Source organism: Periplaneta americana, chromosome 1 (assembly GCF_040183065.1).
Source record: "Periplaneta americana isolate PAMFEO1 chromosome 1, P.americana_PAMFEO1_priV1, whole genome shotgun sequence".
NCBI classification, from domain to species: domain Eukaryota; kingdom Metazoa; phylum Arthropoda; class Insecta; order Blattodea; family Blattidae; genus Periplaneta; species Periplaneta americana.
The window spans coordinates 71,829,712-71,850,275 of NC_091117.1; the positions used below are offsets into that span (position 1 = coordinate 71,829,712).

Sequence of the window (20,564 nt, forward strand, 5' to 3'; positions counted from 1 at the left end):
TCCCTCAATTTATATGAGTGGTCGTTCCTTGAAGAGTAATTTGGCGGCTGCAACCTATTTTTTATTTACGTTTGTGAAAAATTATTTTCAACAATGAAAATAGTAAAAACCAAATTTAGATCACGACTGACAGGCAAATACATTCGTAATCTACTACGACTGGCAGTAAGTGACATAATTCCTGATTTTGAAACTCTGTCGCAGAGATATTGTGAAGACAGTTAATTTTAGGTTGTGATAATTTGTCCTATGTTTTCTTATTCATTTCTTTCTTCGTTACACGTACTAAACATTAGTTTGTAACCTTATGCTTTATAAAATTATATTTGAATTCTTGATGTAAGGAAAATGAAAACCCGTTAATAAGTCAGACATGTGCTTCACTTCCCCTTCGGGTGACCGCCTCCCTCCATAGGTGCTATGCACGTTGCAGGTTATACAGTGGCTCGGCGCACGATCACATTTTCGCCACGGCTGTATAGATGACTTGTGTGTGTGTGTGTGTGTGTGTGTGTGTGAGAGAGAGAGAGAGAGAGAGAGAGACGTCTCGTGTGAGAAAGAGAGACGGCGATACCGGGGCCAGAGGGAGGAAGAAATCAGTTTCTCGCTGGGTTAAATATTTGTCATGTGGTAGCTCCTAAGATTGTCAATCGCGTTGTAATTTTTACGATTGATAGGTGAATGTCTGAGGAAATCACATAAATAAATTCGAAATCAAGATACTTTTTAAACAGAGAGAAAAAATAGTAACTTCGAAGTGATCTGTTCAAAATACACATTTACACTTTCAAAAGTTGGTAAGCGGCAAACATTTTTGTTTTTCACGTTAGATAGCGAGTCAAAGTGAGGGAGATGCTGAAAAAGAATGGAAATTACTTTTAAAAGTTTTTGCTACTCAAAATCTTTATTGGTTTCCGAGTTACGGCGAGTTAAACGACCGTTTTCGCCTCATCGAAAGGCTCAGGATTCAGTCTTTTGCCTGCTAAAAGAGAAAGAACGCTGAAATATTAAAGAAAATAACTCGTAAATACTAAATATCAATTTGCGTGTTCTTCGTAAAACACTACCTTTCGTCTCTTTGTTATCACTACCACTTGCTTTATTGAACGACAAGGTGTAACAGAAATATTCCTTTACATGAACAAGAAATTACATACGATGAAAGAGTAATGGAACGGAGAAAAATTCTCTCCGGCGCCGGGATTTGAACCAGGGTTTTCAGCTCTACCTGCTGATGCTTTATCCACTAAGCCACACCGGATACCACCCCGGCGCCGGACAGAATCGTCTCAGATTAAGCTCCAACTCTTGGGTTCCCTCTAGTGGCCACCCTCTGCACTACGTCATAGATGTCTATGAACGTAGGACCGAAGTCCACACATGTGCTGAGGTGCACTCGATATGAGTGACTAGTTGGCCGGGATCCGACGGAATAAGCGCCGTCTTAAATCACGAAGTGATTTACGCATATCATAATATTATTTTAATGTACCGAAGTACATATGATATTTCCATGCAGATATTCTGCGTTATCATACGATGAAAGAGTAATGGAACGGAGAAAAATTCTCTCTGGCGCCGGGATTTGAACCCGGGTTTTCAGCTCTACGTGCTGATGCTTTATCCATTAAGCCACACCGGATACCACCCCGGCGCCGGACAGAATCGTCTCAGATTAAGCTCCAACTCTTGGGTTCCCTCTAGTGGCCGCTCTCTGTACTACGTCATAGATGTCTATGAACGTAGGACTGAAGTCTACACATGTGCTGAGGTACACTCGTTATGAGTGACTAGTTGGCCGGGATCCGACATCTATGACGTAGTACAGAGGGTGGCCACTAGAGGGAACCCAAGATTTGGAGCTTAATCTGAGACGATTCTGTCCGGCGCCGGGGTGGTATCCGGTGTGGCTTAGTGGATAAAGCATCAGCACGTAGAGCTGAAAACCCGAGTTCAAATTCCGGCGGGCGCCGGAGAGAATTTTTCTCCGATCTATTACTCTTTCATCGTATGATGACGCAGAATATCTGCATGGAAATATCATAGGTACTTCGGTACATTAAAATAATATATATGAAATTATATGTTTTTTGTGCAAATGTAAATAAAGAGAAAGAATGATTAGAGTGTGTCAGCTTGACTGTGTGTCTTTGTTTTATGTTTTTTTTTGTACGAGTATCTACGTGTTTTGAGTGATGCAGGCTTTCTAAACAATAGCGCTATTTTTCCGCAATGCCTTATGATAGAACACTGCGCTATAACCCATATGGTTGTAATAATTATACAGAGGAAACGGTTTAACCTATAATTACGTTTTGTATTCTGACGTAGCCTACTCATAAACTCATTGTTTTCATATCTAGCAAACTACTGAATTTCAGAATTAAATAAATGCCCTTCAGCCAACGTCCTCCATTAATAGCGATATTTCTTCATTAGGCAACGCTGCGTTCCTGTGATTCACGGGAGCTGTGAAGCCGCTGAAATTCATATGCAGGAGATTTGCCGCGAAGAATTGTTATTTCTTCTATCAATAGATGGCGAAGATAAGTCAGTGTCGCCAATAGCACATAAATAATTATACCCTTATTGTAGAATTCAAAATTTCATCCACCTCTTATGATTTTAAAAAGGGTTAGTTTAACGGGAAATCGCTGATACTGCCAATTTTGAGACTAATATATTTCTAATCTACATCAATATTTTGCTCAATATTATTTCTATCTGTTCCTATAATAATGTATTACCTATTGAAAATTATCAGAACAACTTCAAAGTATGTCAATTTGTTATACCTTTTGTTCTGACTTGTCCCTGTGTTTAGAAAGTTCGCTTACTTGACTTACAAATGGTTTTTAAGGGACTGGAGGTTCATTGTCGCCCTCACATAAGCCCGCCATCGGTCCCTATCCTCAGCAAGATCAATCCAGTCCCTACCATCGTATCCCGCTTCTCTCAAATCCATTTTAATATTATCCTCCCATATACGTCTCGGCCTCCCCAAGTTCGTGTAACGATCAGATAATTGGACGGAGTTACGCAATAAGAGACCAAGCGCGAAGAACCTGTTTCGAGATATTGGCCATTGAAATGAATATGCTTTTTTACCCTTCGTTACTCGCGTTAAATTCCGTAACACCAGTACTCACCTGGATTACAATGGTAATCCACATTTTTTTTTGTTTACAGACAAGGTTTAAACATTGGAATTAGATTAAAATGTTAAGAAATATATTGTTTTCAGTTATTACAGTAATAAGAATGGATGTGGTACGCATAACGGAACGTATTAAATATAAATATTAATAATGAAATAGATAGTACACAAATTGCATTCAAGTGACATGTTTGCATAATATTTCAACACTGGGGCCTGTTTCATAAACACAGTAATAATATTAAGTAATAGCATTACAGTCATGAAAATAATTTTATTAACCGACTAAATTCTGTTTCATAAACGTTTTGCACGAGTCATAAAATACGTACAGTAATATTATTAATTTCTTAATAGCGCATTCTATCAGACTTTGGTTGCGAATGGTCATGCATGGTAAACAGTGGTTATAGTGTGTTTGTATCGTTTGCAGCCAGATGATTTGAGGTTAAGGCTGACAAACATAACCTAGTTGGTCTGCACTCTACAGCTATTTATATTATCCTCTGTTAAACAGTTGTTGAATGAAATAAGTTTTGAAGTGCTATGTTTAATAGCAACAACAGAGTAAATCGTAGTATGTGTAAAGGTTTGGGAGACATTTATTTCAGATAAGATTGTAAATCATTGCAACTCGAAGTTATTGTTTGTTATTTGATTCAGTTGATTTACGAGTAAAAGAAACAATTTGATAAATCTAAAATATTGTGAACAGATATTTATCATTCCTAATTGTTCACGTCTCTGCTGTTGTAAAGTTTGCAACTCCAAAAACAGTGTATCAGTGACAGAAGCGTGTGTGTGTGTGTAAAACTTGCACCTCGTTGTCTAAAGAAGTACCGTATGAAAATATTAAGCAGTGAAAACTTTTGATGATAGTATTGTAGCAGCCTTACGGACAGTGTTAACGACAGGGTTAGTGGACCCTATAAAGCTTCTTATGCAAGATATTTCAAGTTCCGTTATAGTTCGGAATACTGCGCAAGTAGGTCTACTTACATAAAAAAGCTTAAAAAATTATTGGTGCAAGAGTAAATAAATACAAATGCAATAACTCGTATTTGAGTTTGAATGTGTGGATGTTGTAGAAGATTAATGTTATGACGAAATTAATAAAAATATTGAAATTGTCTTAATGGGCTTTTATTGCTGATTATGTTGTAAGTAGTATTTTCAAGAATTTACCCGACTATACAAAATGCAAATATGTTCTAATTATTAGAGATTGTGATGTGGAATTGTAGATACGGTACCTATAAATCTCGTAAGTTAATTTTAGTTTATCAATAGGGGTGGTTAAAGTAGTACATATGTTTTGTAATACATCCACTTGTTGATATATGTCTGCACAAGCTCTTGGCTCACCAAGATTTTCACAATGTTAATTAGTCAAGAGTACCTATATAATTCAGGTTGTCACAAGTATACATTGAAAAAACATTTCAATAGGTACAGCAAAAGTTAATATTACTGTATTTTGTGATGTAAATGTCCCATAGACATATATTTCTGAACAATTATTATAATTTAAAAAATGACAAGAAAGGACGGGAAAAACGTTAAGTTCAATCATTCAAATAACATTAAAAAATGAAAAATATACAGTAATTACTTTCTAACAGTTCTATGCTATAATTTAATTTAGGTTTGACCCTTTCCAATTGTTCCTCTTTTTCAATTAGATAAGATAGCTTTCAATTTCAGCATTGTCCATCTACATTGGCGTCTATGACAATTTGTAAGAATGGAGAGGGACTTGGTTAGTCATTCAATTTGTCTCTGATGCTTTTTAAAATGGGGAAAAGACGTGAAAATAACTTGAAGAAACAGAGTTTTTGCGAAAAGTTCACGAATTGAAAGGTCAACTATTTGAGGGTTTTTACCAACAGTAACAAAAAAACTCTAAGAAAGAAGCTTGGATGGAATTGCGGGATTTTGCTGTATCAATTGGCTTGGTAACGAGTGATAAAGATTATATTTATGTACGTAACGCAACATGTCCAAACATGAGAACCAGAACTGTGTTAAGTACGTAATATTTTTCTTTGTCTGCAATTGTATTTTAGTCTGTTTTAATTTAATTCCATGCATGTCTGATACACAATGATATTGTCCACCACTACCCAACCAATGCAGAGCAATTTGTAGCTGTTGCTGAGAAGTTAACGATTTATTCCTTTCTGTGGGATGTTCTAACAAGTTATCAATTCTTTGAAGGACATATCCAAATGTTTCGAAATTTAAGCGAAACCTTTCATTATTCATTATATTCGTAACTTTCTTGCATGGTTGTAGGATATTCGTTGTCTAAAATTTCTTGGACATCTGACAAACACTCCCTCTTCATCACTATTTGAGTCAGAATTATCTATATCAAATGTTTTCACGGTTTTATCTTCAAAATCTAACCCTACATTGGCATTTACTTTTTACAAATTATTAAACTATTACTTAAAATACAGTCATGGAACTAACGTTCATATTATTAATAAATTTAATTATCTTTGCTGCTTTATGAAACACTTTAGTAATTTTATTATTTATTTTAGTAATATTATGAGCGTTTACAGCAATAAATAATATTATTAACTATTACTTTTATGAAACAGAAGAGTAATAATATTACTTAATGCTATTACCATTTTAGTAATGGTATTAAATTATTACCTTTATGAAATAGGGCCCTGGTCGTGTCTTTGAGTCATAATTTATTGTTGCATCATAGTTATCAGTTAGTTCACTATCATAATTATGTAGGATATCTAGCATTGTTGCTCACTCGATGTTTGAAGGTCATCTGAACTCTTGATCTCTCTTAATCTCTCCCACGGGAAACGCAAGTTCACTACTGCTGACCTTTCTTACGTCATATTTGATAACTGAATACCTCACTCACGGGTGTAGCAATGAAAAAATTCAGGGATGTAACAATCATTCTCACTTCCTTGTAATATTTTACAGATGTTTTTGTGTATTGTAAGAAGGATATTGATGCACTTTCATGTTTATGTTTTGTATTTCACACTTTACACACGTGAGTCTAATCTACATCTGATTCAATTATCTGAGTAGGCCTATGCATTTCTTCTACACAGTTCAAACAAATTACATCTGAATGAGTAGGACAAATTCTTTTCAAGCACTGGGAACAAGATTGTCTTGTGCTCTTGTTTCTTGTTCTACCACACATATAGCACCTACCAATACCTTCTGGCCGTGTTCCTTCTTCTTGACCTGTTTGTGGAATGCCTAACAGTTGCTCTCCTCTTCTCTTTATTTCTCTCGGAATTGTCTGTTAGGTGATACGCTCGGAAATTAGTGGCTTCATTAGGTCCAGAGCAAGGGTTTTTAGGAAGTTTTTCCGTAGAATTTTTTGTTTGTTTGCAGAATAAACAACAAGAGCATTGACACCTGCTGTGTTTAGTAAGTCAAAGAAAATAGTCAGAGGCCAGCGGCGTGAATTTCTCTTACATCATAGGCTGAGCATAACTGGTCCAGGACATCCACAGCACATTTAGTTCTATTATAAAAATATATTATTTCAGGCTTCTGGCTTCCTCCTGTTTCCTCATCCATTGCCTTATCATAATGCATGGTTGATAATGCTAACAATGTTTTGTTTTTCTTTGGTACATACGAAATAATTGTGCAGTTTTCATTGAATCCAAACAATGTACTGTTAACTTCCCTGTCTTGAGTAGTTGTGAAATGAGGAGGGATTTCTCTTTTGTTTTTTTTTTTTTCAAGGTTCCTACAAGTGTAATTTTGTCATTTTCTAGAAGATCTAAACACAGAGGTATGCTCGTGAACCAGTTATCGGTGGTCACATTTCTTCCTATTCCTTTGATGGGATGAACCAGCCTCTTCACCACTGCATGTGCACTGTTACTTTGGTGAAATGGACCATCTGGTTGAATACCAGCATAAATTTCCAAGTTATGAGTGTAATATGTTTTCACATCCACCATAGCAAAAATTTTGATCCCATATTTTGCTGGTTTAGTAGGTATATACACTTTCATGGGACATCGTCCTCTGAATGCAACCAACTGCTCGTCTATAGTTACATATTCGCTTGGAATGTAGCACCTTTGTGAATTCTGAACAAATAGCTCGAACACTTCACGTACAGCAGCCAGTTTATCAATTTCTTTCCTTTCCTGCCTGTCATGAATGTTATCAAAGCGTAGACATCGTAACAAAAATTGGAATCTTTTGTAGGTCATAGTCAGGTAAATTGACTCTATACCTGTGCCATTTTTATCCCATAGTTCTCTTACGTTCAGTCTTCCCGATTTCAAAGCACCAGCAAGATACAAAATACCTAAGAGTGCTCGAATTTCAACGTCATTTGTTAATTTGCAATCTCTGTCACGTCCATAATTACGCTTCACTTTTTCAATATAAATATTAGTACACCTTACTATTACATTGATTATTGTCTGATCAATAAAGCAGTCAAAACATTCTGTGTGTGTCCGCGCATTTTTTGCAGCTCTTTTAGGGCCCGGTAAATGAATCACTATATTTTGTGCTCTTCTTCTCCCTCGTAGAGATACTGGTTCTTCCTGCCAAATTGTCGTGTTGTCTGTTCCCGTATAGCAGTTTCCATCATTTATAGACATTAGTCTTTCATTACCATCACCATAATCATCATCATCCTCCTCCTCATTGTCTTGTTCTGAATTAGAATCGTGAACTTCATTCAGAAGATCTTCTTTGTTGCTTTCATCATCACTTTCATTTTCAATGCCAACATCCAGATCTTCATCTAGCCACTTGCAAATATTGCTTGTATTTTCCGTACCCATTGGAGCCAACTACAAAGAGGATGGAACGATATCACACACTTTTTTCATAAAGTTCTTGCATTGCATCAGTCATAACCATATAAAAACTATTTCACTTACCTGAGTAAGAAACTGACGTCAGTACTCGCGTGGATTACAATGGTAATCCACTCGGAAAAACTGCGTATAACTTGATAAAACTCCGTATAACTTTGCAAAGCGTTGCGACAAATACGTCTAAACACCACTAATGCCTCACTTAGACTGTGACGAGAAATTGCATTGACGCTCAGCTACGCAGTGCTGCAGGCGGTGACGTAATACAGGATTAAATATCAGTGGATTACTATTGTAATCCACGCGAGTACTGAAGGGTTATAAAACATTTTATGCAAAAGTATTATAACATTCATGCTATTACAAATAATAGCACAAATAATACCAAAAAGGCTAACCGATTTTTAATAAGAGACCAGCAGTTCAATTAATACTTCAAAGCAAAATAAATAAATGAGTTTTATGCAATAAACGAATTTTTGCTTATAAACAGCAGCAAAATTCAGATATCGCATTCTTGAAATTTTCAGAGTTAAATTAGCCTGCAATCAACAGATTTATGCAATATCTAATTTTTTATTTTCAAAATTTCTTTTGGTCTATTATTGCGTAACTCTGTCCAATTGTGAGATATCTTTGAACGCCAGTGTACCAGTTCACAAATGGTTATTAAGAAACCTTTTAAATTTAATCGAATCAGAGCGATCCATCATTGCAATAATTCCGTTTTCATATTACCTCTTTCGACTTCTCGAACTATTTTGAAATATTATTTCGTTTCGAACTTGGCAGATTAGAATTCCATAACGGTTATGCCGTTATTAATAATTTTACAACAGCTAGCACAAAAGGAATTAATGAAGTTGTTTGGAATCAACATTGAGAATTCTATGTTAAAAATACGAGATTCAAAGAAGTATAAACCAATTAATAAATGATGATGCAACATTGGCTTTCAAGAGTTCAACGTAAATACGTGTTCTAATGAAATTATTTTTTACGCCAACATTATAAACAGTATTTATCATTAGTGAAAATGGTGCATAATATTCCACGTTATTGTATCAATGTCTTAAAACAGCGTTTCTCAAACTATGGTCCTCGAGTTCTGCCCTTGTGGTCCTTAAAAAAGGACAGAAAAAAAATTCAAACGAATTGCGTATCACACTACAGCTGAAAATATCAGAGTTTGGAAATGAGGCATGGCAATCGCCTTTCACCTTTTCTCCCAATACTAATATTTTATGAAATTTCTCACCCTACCTGTCTACCCACTTACCACTCTACTCTCAGCAACAAAAGAGGGATTTAGAGCACTATGAATATGGCGTTTTTCTCCATCTTTTCCCTGCATATCTGGCGCCGAGCCTGTTTACCCAGCCAGGGACCACCCGAATTCATAACAGAGGACCAAAGTACCGAACCTTTTCATGTATTGATGACTTTCTTAATAGTTTTGCCGACACCCAGTCTGCACATTGAAATAGGCACGTACTGTACGTCGTACACTAATAATATAACGTGCCAAATTGCACCTTTACTTGTTGAAAGTCGGGCATGTTTCTGCATTAATTTTCTTATTTGTTTTTCCAGATGATGATATAAGAAATTTTAGACTACGCCTTTTAAAATTTGACTTTTTACACTTGCGTGTTTCGTCTCTAAGTGCCGTTTCAATTTCGCGGGTTTCATACACTCGTTTGAAAGCACTTCGTAACAAACAACGCACCGAGGTTTTGGTTCACTCTCATTACCATACCAAGTAAATATAAGTACCAAATAACTCTTGTCATATTTACAAAAGTTTTTTTTCTTTGAATAGCTACCACTAGAACTAGATATTTCTTTAATTGCACTATAATTAAAATATTTCTTCACACATAGTTTTTTTAATTATTAGCACTGCCTAAATGAAGCATATCATCATGTTCCTTTGTTTTCAAAGATCCGGATCGAAGCCAGTTTTCCATTATTTATAATGGACACTATTTAACAGAGCCATGGACAAATACTAGCGTCTACTACATGAGAAGGATATCAAACAACTGCTAACAGGCAAGCGATGAATCAACAACGCACAGAATTTGTTATAAGTTACTTGTGATTGGCTACAAAAAAATATAATTACAAAGGTATTATAATTAATCAATTCTAATTTTAAAATATAAGTTTACCCTAATGGTATTAAAATATGCTACAAAAATGATAAATTTGCTTTCGAAGAAAACAAGAGTAAGGTGGTCCGCGGAACTATTCTGACTTAAAAAAGTGGTTCCCACTTCAAAAAGTTTGAGAAACGCTATTTTAAAATATTACCATGTCAACTAAAACATCAATACTGGGTCATCCAATTATCGTCTGTCTGACCAGAGCTACTGCAGGGATTGTGCTGGACGATGAGGTATTACTTACTGCCGACCGGGAAATGTATGAGTCCGTGTTTCAGCGGTTACTTGTTATGCTAGTGTGACTGTCTAATAAATTGTAATCCACTTCAAAATGAATATGCTCACTCATGTCATAACAGGCAGTTGCTGAAAGAGTTCGCCTGCATTTTCCACATATTTCTGGCATCTGCTTAGGAAAGCACCCGTCACCTTTCTTAGTTCTCCTTTTATCTTGAACACTTAAAGGTTTCCCGAAATTTATAAAATAATCTTTTCATAATATGAACTTTATATTACAAATTATGCTATCATAATATAACGTCTTCCAATAGGGGTGTGTCATACATTTGAAATTAAATAAATTGTATAAACGAAAGAGATTTATATATATAATCACCAAAGCTCGGAACTTGGGTACTTGTGTGTCGTGTGCATGAGTAAGGCTGCAGGTACAGCGTACACAAAGCTCACGCTGCAAAGTGCTCAGGGACAGTCGTGTGTACTAAGAAAGTGTGTCGTGTCGAAGCCAATGACGTTCAGATAATTAGAGGTAAACGATCTGTTTGAGGAATTAGAAAATTCGTATTATTCGAATGGGTATTATACTTACAAATGGCTTTTAAGGAACCCGAAGGTTCATTGCCGCCCTCACATAAGCCCGCCATCGGTCCCTATCCTGTGCAAGATTAAGCCAGTCTCTATCATCATACCCCACCTCCCTCAAATCCATTTTAATATTATCCTCCCATCTACGTCTCGGCCTCCCTAAAGGTCTTTTTCCCTCCGGTCTCCCAACTAACACTCTATATGCATTTCTGGATTCGCCCATACGTGCTACATGCCCTGCCCATCTCAAACGTCTGGATTTCAAGTTCCTAATTATGTCAGGTGAAGAATACAATGCGTGCAGTTCTGTGTTGTGTAACTTTCTCCATTCTCCTGTAACTTCATCCCGCTTAGCCCCAAATATTTTCCTAAGCACCTTATTCTCAAACACCCTTAACCTATGTTCCTCTCTCAGAGTGAGAGTCCAAGTTTCACAGCCATATAGAAGAACCGGTAATATAACTGTTTTATAAATTCTAACTTTCAGATTTTTGGACAGCAGACTGGATGATAAGAGCTTCTCAACCGAATAATAACACGCATTTCCCATATTTATTCTGCGTTTAATTTCCTCCCGAGTGTCATTTACATTTGTTACTGTTGCTCCAAGATATTTGAATTTTTCCACCTCTTCGAAGGATAAATCTCCAATATTTATATTTCCATTTCGTACAATATTCCCGTCACGAGACATAATCATATACTTTGTCTTTTCGGGATTTACTTCCAAACCGATCGCTTTACTTGCTTCAAGTAAAATTTCCGTGTTTTCCCTAACCGTTTGTGTATTTTCTCCTGACATATTCACGTCATCTGCATAGACAAGAAGCTGATGTAGCCCGTTCAATTCCAAACCCTGCCTGTTATCCTGAACTTTCCTAATGGCATATTCTAAAGCGAAGTTAAAAAGTAAAGGTGATAGTGCATCTCCCTGCTTTAGCCCGCAGTGAATTGGAAAAGGATCAGATAGAAACTGACCTATACGGACTCTGCTGTATGTTTCACTGAGACACATTTTAATTAATCGAACTAGTTTCTTGGGAATACCAAATTCAATAAGAATATCATATAATACTTCCCTCTTAACCGAGTCATATGCCTTTTTGAAATCTATGAATAACTGATGTACTGTACCCTTATACTCCCATTTTTTCTCCATTATCTGCCGAATACAAAAAATCTGATCAATAGTCGATCTATTACGCCGAAAACCGCACTGATGATCCCCAATAATTTCATCTACGTACGGAGTTAATCTCCTCAAAAGAATATTGGACAAAATTTTGTACGACGTCAACAAAAGTGATATTCCTCGAAAGTTACCACAGTTGGTTTTGTCCCCCTTTTTAAAAATAGGTACAATTATGGACTCCTTCCATTGTTCTGGTACAATTTCCTTTTCCCAAATAGCAAGTACAAGTTTATAAATTTCGCTATATAATGCACTTCCACCCTCTTGTATTAATTCTGCTGGAATTTGATAGATACCTGGAGACTTGTACTTTTTCAGATTTTCTATCGCAATTTCGACTTCTGAAATCGTGGGTTCGGGTATAAATGGCTCAGCAGTTTGTATTTCAATATCATCCCGATCATTTCTATTTGGCCTATGTACATTTAGTAGTTGCGCAAAATAGTTTTTCCATCTGTTTAGGATTGATGAAGAGTCTTCAAGCAAGTCACCATTCTCATCCTTGATCACGTTTACCCTTGACTGATATCCGTTCTTAAATTCCTTTATACCCTTATATAAATCTCGAATGTTTTTATTCTTACTATTTGTTTCTACCTCATTCAGTTTTTCCTTCAAGTAACCTCTCTTTTTATTCCTAAGTGTACGACTTGCTTCCCGTCTTTCATTGAAATAATTATCTCTATTCTCCTCAACTGGATCCTGTAAGAATTTCAATTTTGCCTGTTTCCTTCTTTCTACTACCATGCAACAATCTTCATCAAACCACGGTTTCTTTTTCTTAGTTTCATAATAACCTATGCTCTGCTCAGCTGCAATTTTGATACTATCTCTGATATTTTCCCACACGCTATTAACATCTAATTCTTTCTCAACTGGGTATTATATACGTTTGAAAATATATTTCTTAAATTTTAGGTACAGAATTTGTCGGAGGAATTCTGAGAAATACATTATTTTCTTCGAATGGAGAATTTATATTTTGTAAGTTGTGTCAAACACAAACTAGAGACTGGAAACGGGCATTCATTGAAAGACATTGCAGTCCCTTAAACTGGTGGAAAATTTGTCCATAGCCATGGATCAAGTCGTAGTGGTACCTTCCCTAGTAATGATATAGAAATTGAAAACTATTTTCGAGAAAAATTCAGGATACTTATCTTTCTCAGATACGAGATCAGCTAGCAACTGCTGATAATCGAAAAGGAAACACTGTCAGTGAAAACATTCAGGATTTTATTTCGGCCCAAGACTTTATAATAAATTTACAAACTATTTTCCAAAGTTGATTTTTTTTTTCAAATTGAAGCTTTTAAAAATAAATTGTAAAATTATTCATGATATATAATATTAACAAATGTATTTTTTTTACCTTTTATTTCTGTCGACTATATTATTGTTTTTATTGAATATCACTGGCTTCTGTCGGATTGTCAATTTATATTAAATGTGTATTTTTCTCTCTTTTTCTCTTTTTTCTTTATTCATGCTCTTGTGTTGTATTTATTGGTTTGAATTAAGTTACTTACTGTATTTAGTAAAGTGTCCTTGTAAATTTTATGTTATATTATTGACTAAGACCACACCGTAGACAAGCATGGCTCTTACGGTAGTGGCCAGAAACATTTTTGTTTTATAAATGTAATTTGTATCATTAGGTAGCTAGTTAAAATAAATAAAATAAAAAATTTAAGTTTGCTCCTGTCACTTCTTGTGACGTGGAAATAAGTTTCTTTCGTTTCAAATCATGTTTAACTAACAGACGAAGACGTTATGGGTTCGAAAATCTTCGAATATATGTAGCCATACACGTAATAAAATATACAGAGCAGAACTGTAAATTTGATGTATTTTGCATGTTCATTTATACAGGGACATCATTTTATTTTTACTTCAATTTTTATTGTACCTGAGTTTTTGAATGTACTTCACTCCCACTCCTTCTACTAAGGAAGTTCCAACTCCACACAGAACCAAGACCGCAGATAGTAAGCAGTACTGAGTTACTGAGTATAGTACGTTCCAGAAATATGTTCGCGTTTTCCAGTGACGAAAGAGCTTTCAATATTGAATCATATTTTCGCACAGGTACTGTCCGTTTGCCTACGTCGCATCCCGATTTCCCCCACCTACTTCTGCTCGCCCCTCTGTAATAGCTGGGCTGTCTTAGCTCTTTTCTGAAAACATTAATTTCTCTTAGGAATTGGAAGTTTACGTAATATTATACAGCTGTTTAATTTAACTTAAATAAAAGGGCCTCGTTAAGTAATTAACTGTCACGTGATTTCCTCCCTTTCTACAATCCTGCGGCATAACCACTTGGACGGACAGTAGATAGCATGTCTGAGTAATTTTATATTTTCGGGTCGGGCAGAAGTGAAGATTGAATTTACAGTACGTAGAGTAGGTACATAATTATTTCAACATGAGTTACTAGTACGAAGGACGAAACTGGCAATTGGAATTAGATGCAATAGTCTATAGTGCGATAATATGCACAAACGAACTGAAGCCTGTATCGAAATGAACGGCCACCATTTTCAAAATTGTGTTTAAATATTCATATTATGATTATTTTTCAATTTAACTTCTTTCTCTATATTGTACGCTAATGTGCTGTAGATAGTATAATATACACTACATAATGAATACGTTCGCATGGATACCTCACTTCGTGAGTAAAAACACTTATTGTTAATATAGTACTGTACTTTGATTAAAGAAAAACCTAATGAAAATTATCAAACTCAAAATCGCGATATTTCGTAGTTTACGTAAATGGATGAACTACTTTTCTTCCTTCCTATACCTAGTAGAGTGATTTGTGTTTTACGCCAGTATCATCGAACTCCAGTCTTGGAGGGGGGAGCAAGCGTTGTTTCCGGTTCTCTAAAGGTATAGACAGGTTAATATTAAAAATGTTAGTAAAAATAAAATGATGTCCCTGTATATATGCTATAAAATTACGTGTTTCAACCTACCATAATATTATCAATATATATGGTTCCAGCCAGGAACCACCTTTATAGCAGACCTGGCAGTACCTCTGTGCTGGAAGCGGGAGTTTATTGACATTGAAATCCGGTCACTTAGCCACGTTCAAAGACACAAGTCCCCAAGTTCCGAGCTTTGATAATCACTCCCATTTTGAATCAGAATTAATGCCATTATGTATGGAAGAGAACGTCAGTTAGGCCTATATGGCCGCCGCGGCTTCGTTGGTTGCGCATATACGGGTCTTCCAAATTTCAGTAACAAAAATAACCAGGCGCAATTTTATATAATATAATATAATATAATATAATATAATATAATATAATATAATATAATATAATATAATATAATATAATATAATATAATATAATATAATATATAAGTATTTAAAGAAAATAATCTCCCTCAATGAGGGTGACCTTAAAGATCCAGAATAAAAGCACTACAGAATAATTTAGAAAGACGGGAATTATTTAGTAAAAAATTCAGAGAAATGCAAACCCAACAGAATCATCAATGGCCAACATGTAAATGGTAATGTAATATTTGGATTGAATCTTTAAGAATATTCAACAAAATTTTTTGAATTTAAAAAAATCGGAGTCCGAGTGCTTTTAAAATATCACATGGGAATTTAGGAAGTGTGCTACGTGCACCAAACAAAAGACCAGAAACACTCCACTGACTAGTGGGAATGTTATATTTCTCACTTAGATAAGGGATGCAGGACTCATAAATGGATTTATTCTCCTTATCAACGTGTTGTGCCTGCAGGGCATCCCTCTCAAACCGGATTGTAGGATCAAGAACTAATCCCTTAGATATATAATATAATATAATATAATATAATATAATATAATATAATATAATATAATATAATATAATATAATATAATATAATATAATATAATATAATATAATATAATATAATATAGGTTAATATAATATAATATAATATAATGTTATTACAATTATTTATCCTAACGATGTCAGTTCAATTTCGATTTTAAGTCAAAACATTGTGGTACACACCCATTAAATAATATATGGTAAAATGAAATCTTAAATATTAAGTCATAAACTTTCTCCAAACTATTTTATATTTGTTCTACTCACACTTCATAGAATCGTTTGCAAAATTTGTATTGCCCCATTCAGTAAATATATTTTTTGGTTATTTCACGACACTTTATCAACTGCTATGGTTATATAGCGTCTTAATGGGATGAAGGTGATAATGCCAACTAAATGAGTTCAGGGTCCAACTTCGAAAGTTACCCAGCATTTGCTCTTAATGGGTAAAACATTGGAAAAAATCTCAACCAGATAACTTGTCCCAATCAAGATTTGAACCTGGGCCCGTTCCTTTCAGGGTCATGCATCCTAACCGTTACTCCACAGAGGTGGGCAATAAATACTTTAAAACTATAATTTTGTATATTAAGGACTAAGTAAAATATTTGAAATTCTAACCTTCACAAGTTGTCCCACCAAATTCATATCGTTTGCTTGGTTCTGAAAATAAAAAATATAAGAACCTTTAGTAAGCGTTCAATAATTAAGCATTGGTGTATTTCACTAATGCTATATTATTATAATACATGTAACTTATTGCTTTATAGACTTGGGCTTAGGGAAAGTGAAACAGTTTTCTGCAGTTAGCAATATGCATTGGACGTTACGAATTCAATATATATGAACGGCTAAAGAAATTAAAGAAACTATAAAATAATAAGTATAATTATACATGAGTAAACAAGAACACAGGTACCGATAGTTAAATATATTGTAGACAAATTATTATTGAAAAAATTCACACATAATATATAAAAGAACATTGATTTTTGAACAGACTATAAAGAACTTTACGGAAATAATGTAAAAAGTTTAGTTATGGTAATTAAATCACAAAAAATGCATAATTGTTAGAGAAGCGCAGGAACTAAAGTCCGATCAATTGATTTATTTTGGACTTATGTCAAAGATTTCCAAATGAGGAAAAGAACATCAAAATGGTCAGAAAAATAATTTCCCTATATAACATATTTCGGGATAACTTATGAAAACTGAAAGAAAAATGAATCAATGATCACACATTTGGAGAAATAAAAATGTAATAAATTATTACTGAATGCAGAGAAGTGCACAAATTTATGAACAAATGCTGGATATATAAACAAATTAATACAGGGATATACTGTCTTTTATATATATATAAGTGAATACAGTTTATCCCCTTCGTGCTTAAAATCAATCATAATAGATCAAATACGGAATGAACTATAGTAGAACAAGTAAATTAGTAAAGAGAAGAAAACATGAACATACACTCATAAATATTAATGCATAAGTCACTAGCAAGCAAAATATTGACCAGTGAATTTAATGTCCATACAGAAACAACTGTGTAAAAAAAAGGCACATGAAGTAAATTAATAAACGTTCAAAGAGAAATGTATTAATTGACATAGAAACGTCTAAAATATGAGAATAAATGGATGTATAAATGAATGTCGGACCGGATAAATGTATACATTATTAATAGGCCTACATGGAAATATGAAAACAAAACATAATTTGTAGATAAAAAGTGATATTGTTTAAAAGAAGTCAATAAATTAATATATAAATTAGCATCGAATTAGATAGATATCTGAATAAATACTTGTAACAATCGAAATTAACTTTGGTAAAAAGGTAAAGAAGTGCAAAAACACATATTATTAAGTATAGAGATTCAGACAAAAATGTGTGTATACATATTGTATATAATGTACACCTGTTCCTATATGTACCTGAAATATATGAACAGTTGCGTATTATGTACCCGAGTGTGAACCGTGAGAAATGTCATTGATTTCAGGGGGTTATTTTTAAGATAAGAATGGAGCGTGTGAAATGGACAGAGAGAATAAGAAACAAAGGTGTGTTGGAAGGAGTGGGTGAAGAAAGAATGATCCTGAAACTGATCAGGAAGAGGGAAAGGAATTGGTTTGATAACTTGCTGAGAAGAAACTGCCTACTGAAGGATGCACTGGAAGAAATGGTGAACGGGAGAAGAGTTCGAGGTAGAAGGAGATATCAAATGATATAGACGGCATTAAGATAAATGGATCACATGCGGATACTAAGAGGAAGGCTGAAAATAGGAAATATTGGAGAATGCTGGGTTTGCAGTGAAATACCTGCCCTTGGGCAGTACACTTATGTATATATGTATGTATCTTTAAGATATTTCAAACAAAGACTTTTAATACAATTATGCTCGTTTTGATGAAAATTGTTTCATATGAAATATTACATAACATGTTTTGAGAAAGCCATTGACTTAATTCCCAATATAGTCAGTCAGTTTAAGATAGCAGTGTATTATGATAATAGATTATTAAAATAATTTTAATTATATCATTTAAATGTACAGAAATTTGTTTCGAACAAATGTAGCTTTTCTTCCTGCAAGTGAATTTTAAAATGTCACATTTGTTGGGATCAAATTTTTTGCACAATTTAAGACAAATTAAAATTCTTTGAATCATTTATTATGATAATACTCTGCTCTCTTAAACCGACTGAGTATATTAGGAATTCAATCAATGGCTTCCTCATGAAATATTTCACATAAAACAATTTTTTTCTCGTAAAGGAAACAAAAACAAGCAAAATTATATTAAACTCTTCGTTTGAAATATGAATTTATCAACAATAATGTCACTTTTATTCAATGAATTGTTACAAAATTACCAAATTGGCTGATATTATAGTATGTAATTTAAGTAGCTAATCAAATGAGCTGTAAAATAATTTGGTGAAAACTTTATAACTAAAATGAAATTACTAACAATTTCACATATGAAAACTACAGGATTTTTTCTATTATTGTCTCCAAATCTGACGCATCATTTTAGTCATATTTACTTGTAAAAGAGTACAAAGTTTGTCACTGTCTCACCTGATAATGTGTGTTCCTTTGTATCGCTGTTAAGCTGCTAATATTTTCTTTCAGTTGAAGAATCTGTTTCTTCAGTTCCTCAGTTCTTTCCTTTGAAGTTTTCTCCAAGGAATTCACGCTTTTCTGAATACTGTCGCTCTTCTGACCAATTTTATCAAAATTGCTCTTTAGAAATTTCTCTTCTTCTTGGCTTATTCTTTTCTGCAAAAGACCGTTCTGTTGATTCAGTTTTTCTAGGACGACTTTTTGTTGATCTTTTATGGTACTTTCAAGGCCACCAGAAATACCTTCTATAGTTTGAAATCTTTGCTGTAAATATTTTTCTTGCCCTTTAAATTTATTTTGTAATGAATCCTCCAGTAGTTTCTCAAACACATCTGCCTCATGTCTTATTTTTTTAATTGTCACATTGTAGCCATTACTCAAGGTTTGTTCCACCTGGTGTAGCAAGTCCTTAATTCTTTCTAGTGTCAATTTTTCTCGTTCTTCTAGTATTTTCCGAAGAAAGTCACTCTTATGAGCCATTTTATCAAAATTATTTTTAAGAAATGCTTCTTGATCACTTAATTTGCTGTGCAAAAGGTTCTCATATTTGTTTTGCTTTTTTAATATCACACTATTGTGTTCATTCATTGTATTTATGAGAGTGTCAGTAAGGTTATGCATGGCTTGAAACCTTTGCTGCAAGTATTTCTCTTGGTCCTTTAATTCTTTTTTAAATTTGTCCATCATTACTTTCTGAAGCGTCTCCAAATTACTTTGGAGAGCATCAATTGTGAGATTCTTATAATCAAACACATCTTTCCCCAACAGCTGTATTGGCTCCTGAATACTTTTTTGGATATCTACCTTGTACGACTTCAAAGTTTCTGAAAAATTGTCACCTTTCTGTAATATTTTATCAAAATTCTTTCTTAGTAGCTCTTCAGCCTCACTGAATTTATTTCGCACAAGTGCTCCCTGTCCATTCAGATGTTCTAACAGAATTGCCTTCCTCTCGTTGCAGCTTCCTTGTAAAGCAATAGCGAGACTTTCTATCACTTGAAATCTGTGCTGCATATGTTTTTCCTGTCCTATGAAATTTGTTTCGAGGAGAGTCTGTGTGACTTTCTGAAAATCGTCAATCTTCTTGTTTAATTCTGTTGCCACATTATGATAATATTCAGTCCTGTTGAAAGTTTCCTGAGACAAATCAAGTGTTTTGAAAGTCTGGTTCATCATGTTTGTGCAAGCATATAATATTTCATTGTCCATTCTGGTGTTACTAGTTGCATTTCTAATGTTTTGGAAAGCAAGGCTTAACACTTGCAGTAAAAGTAGTTGGAGTGCAGGCGGAATTGTGCCAGGCTCTTGAATTTGAGGTTGAAGGTCCATCTACAACACAAGAATAAAATTCTTACAATTTCTCAAATATTCTACATAACGACAAGATG

At 34.3% G+C, this 20,564-nt stretch overlaps 1 protein-coding gene across 3 annotated transcripts in view; it reads right to left on the reverse strand.

Moving 5' to 3' along the window:
* LOC138696644 (uncharacterized) overlaps nt 1-20,564 on the reverse strand; it is a 32,831-nt gene that overhangs the window by 2,525 nt on the left and 9,742 nt on the right. For all 3 annotated transcript variants that reach the window (XM_069821862.1, XM_069821870.1, XM_069821879.1), the window contains exons 2-3: nt 19,132-20,505; nt 16,656-16,697 (exon numbers count right to left, since the gene is read on the reverse strand). In XM_069821862.1, coding sequence (XP_069677963.1) covers nt 16,656-16,697; nt 19,132-20,505 — 1,416 coding nt within the window. The remainder of the gene's footprint in view (nt 1-16,655; nt 16,698-19,131; nt 20,506-20,564) is intronic.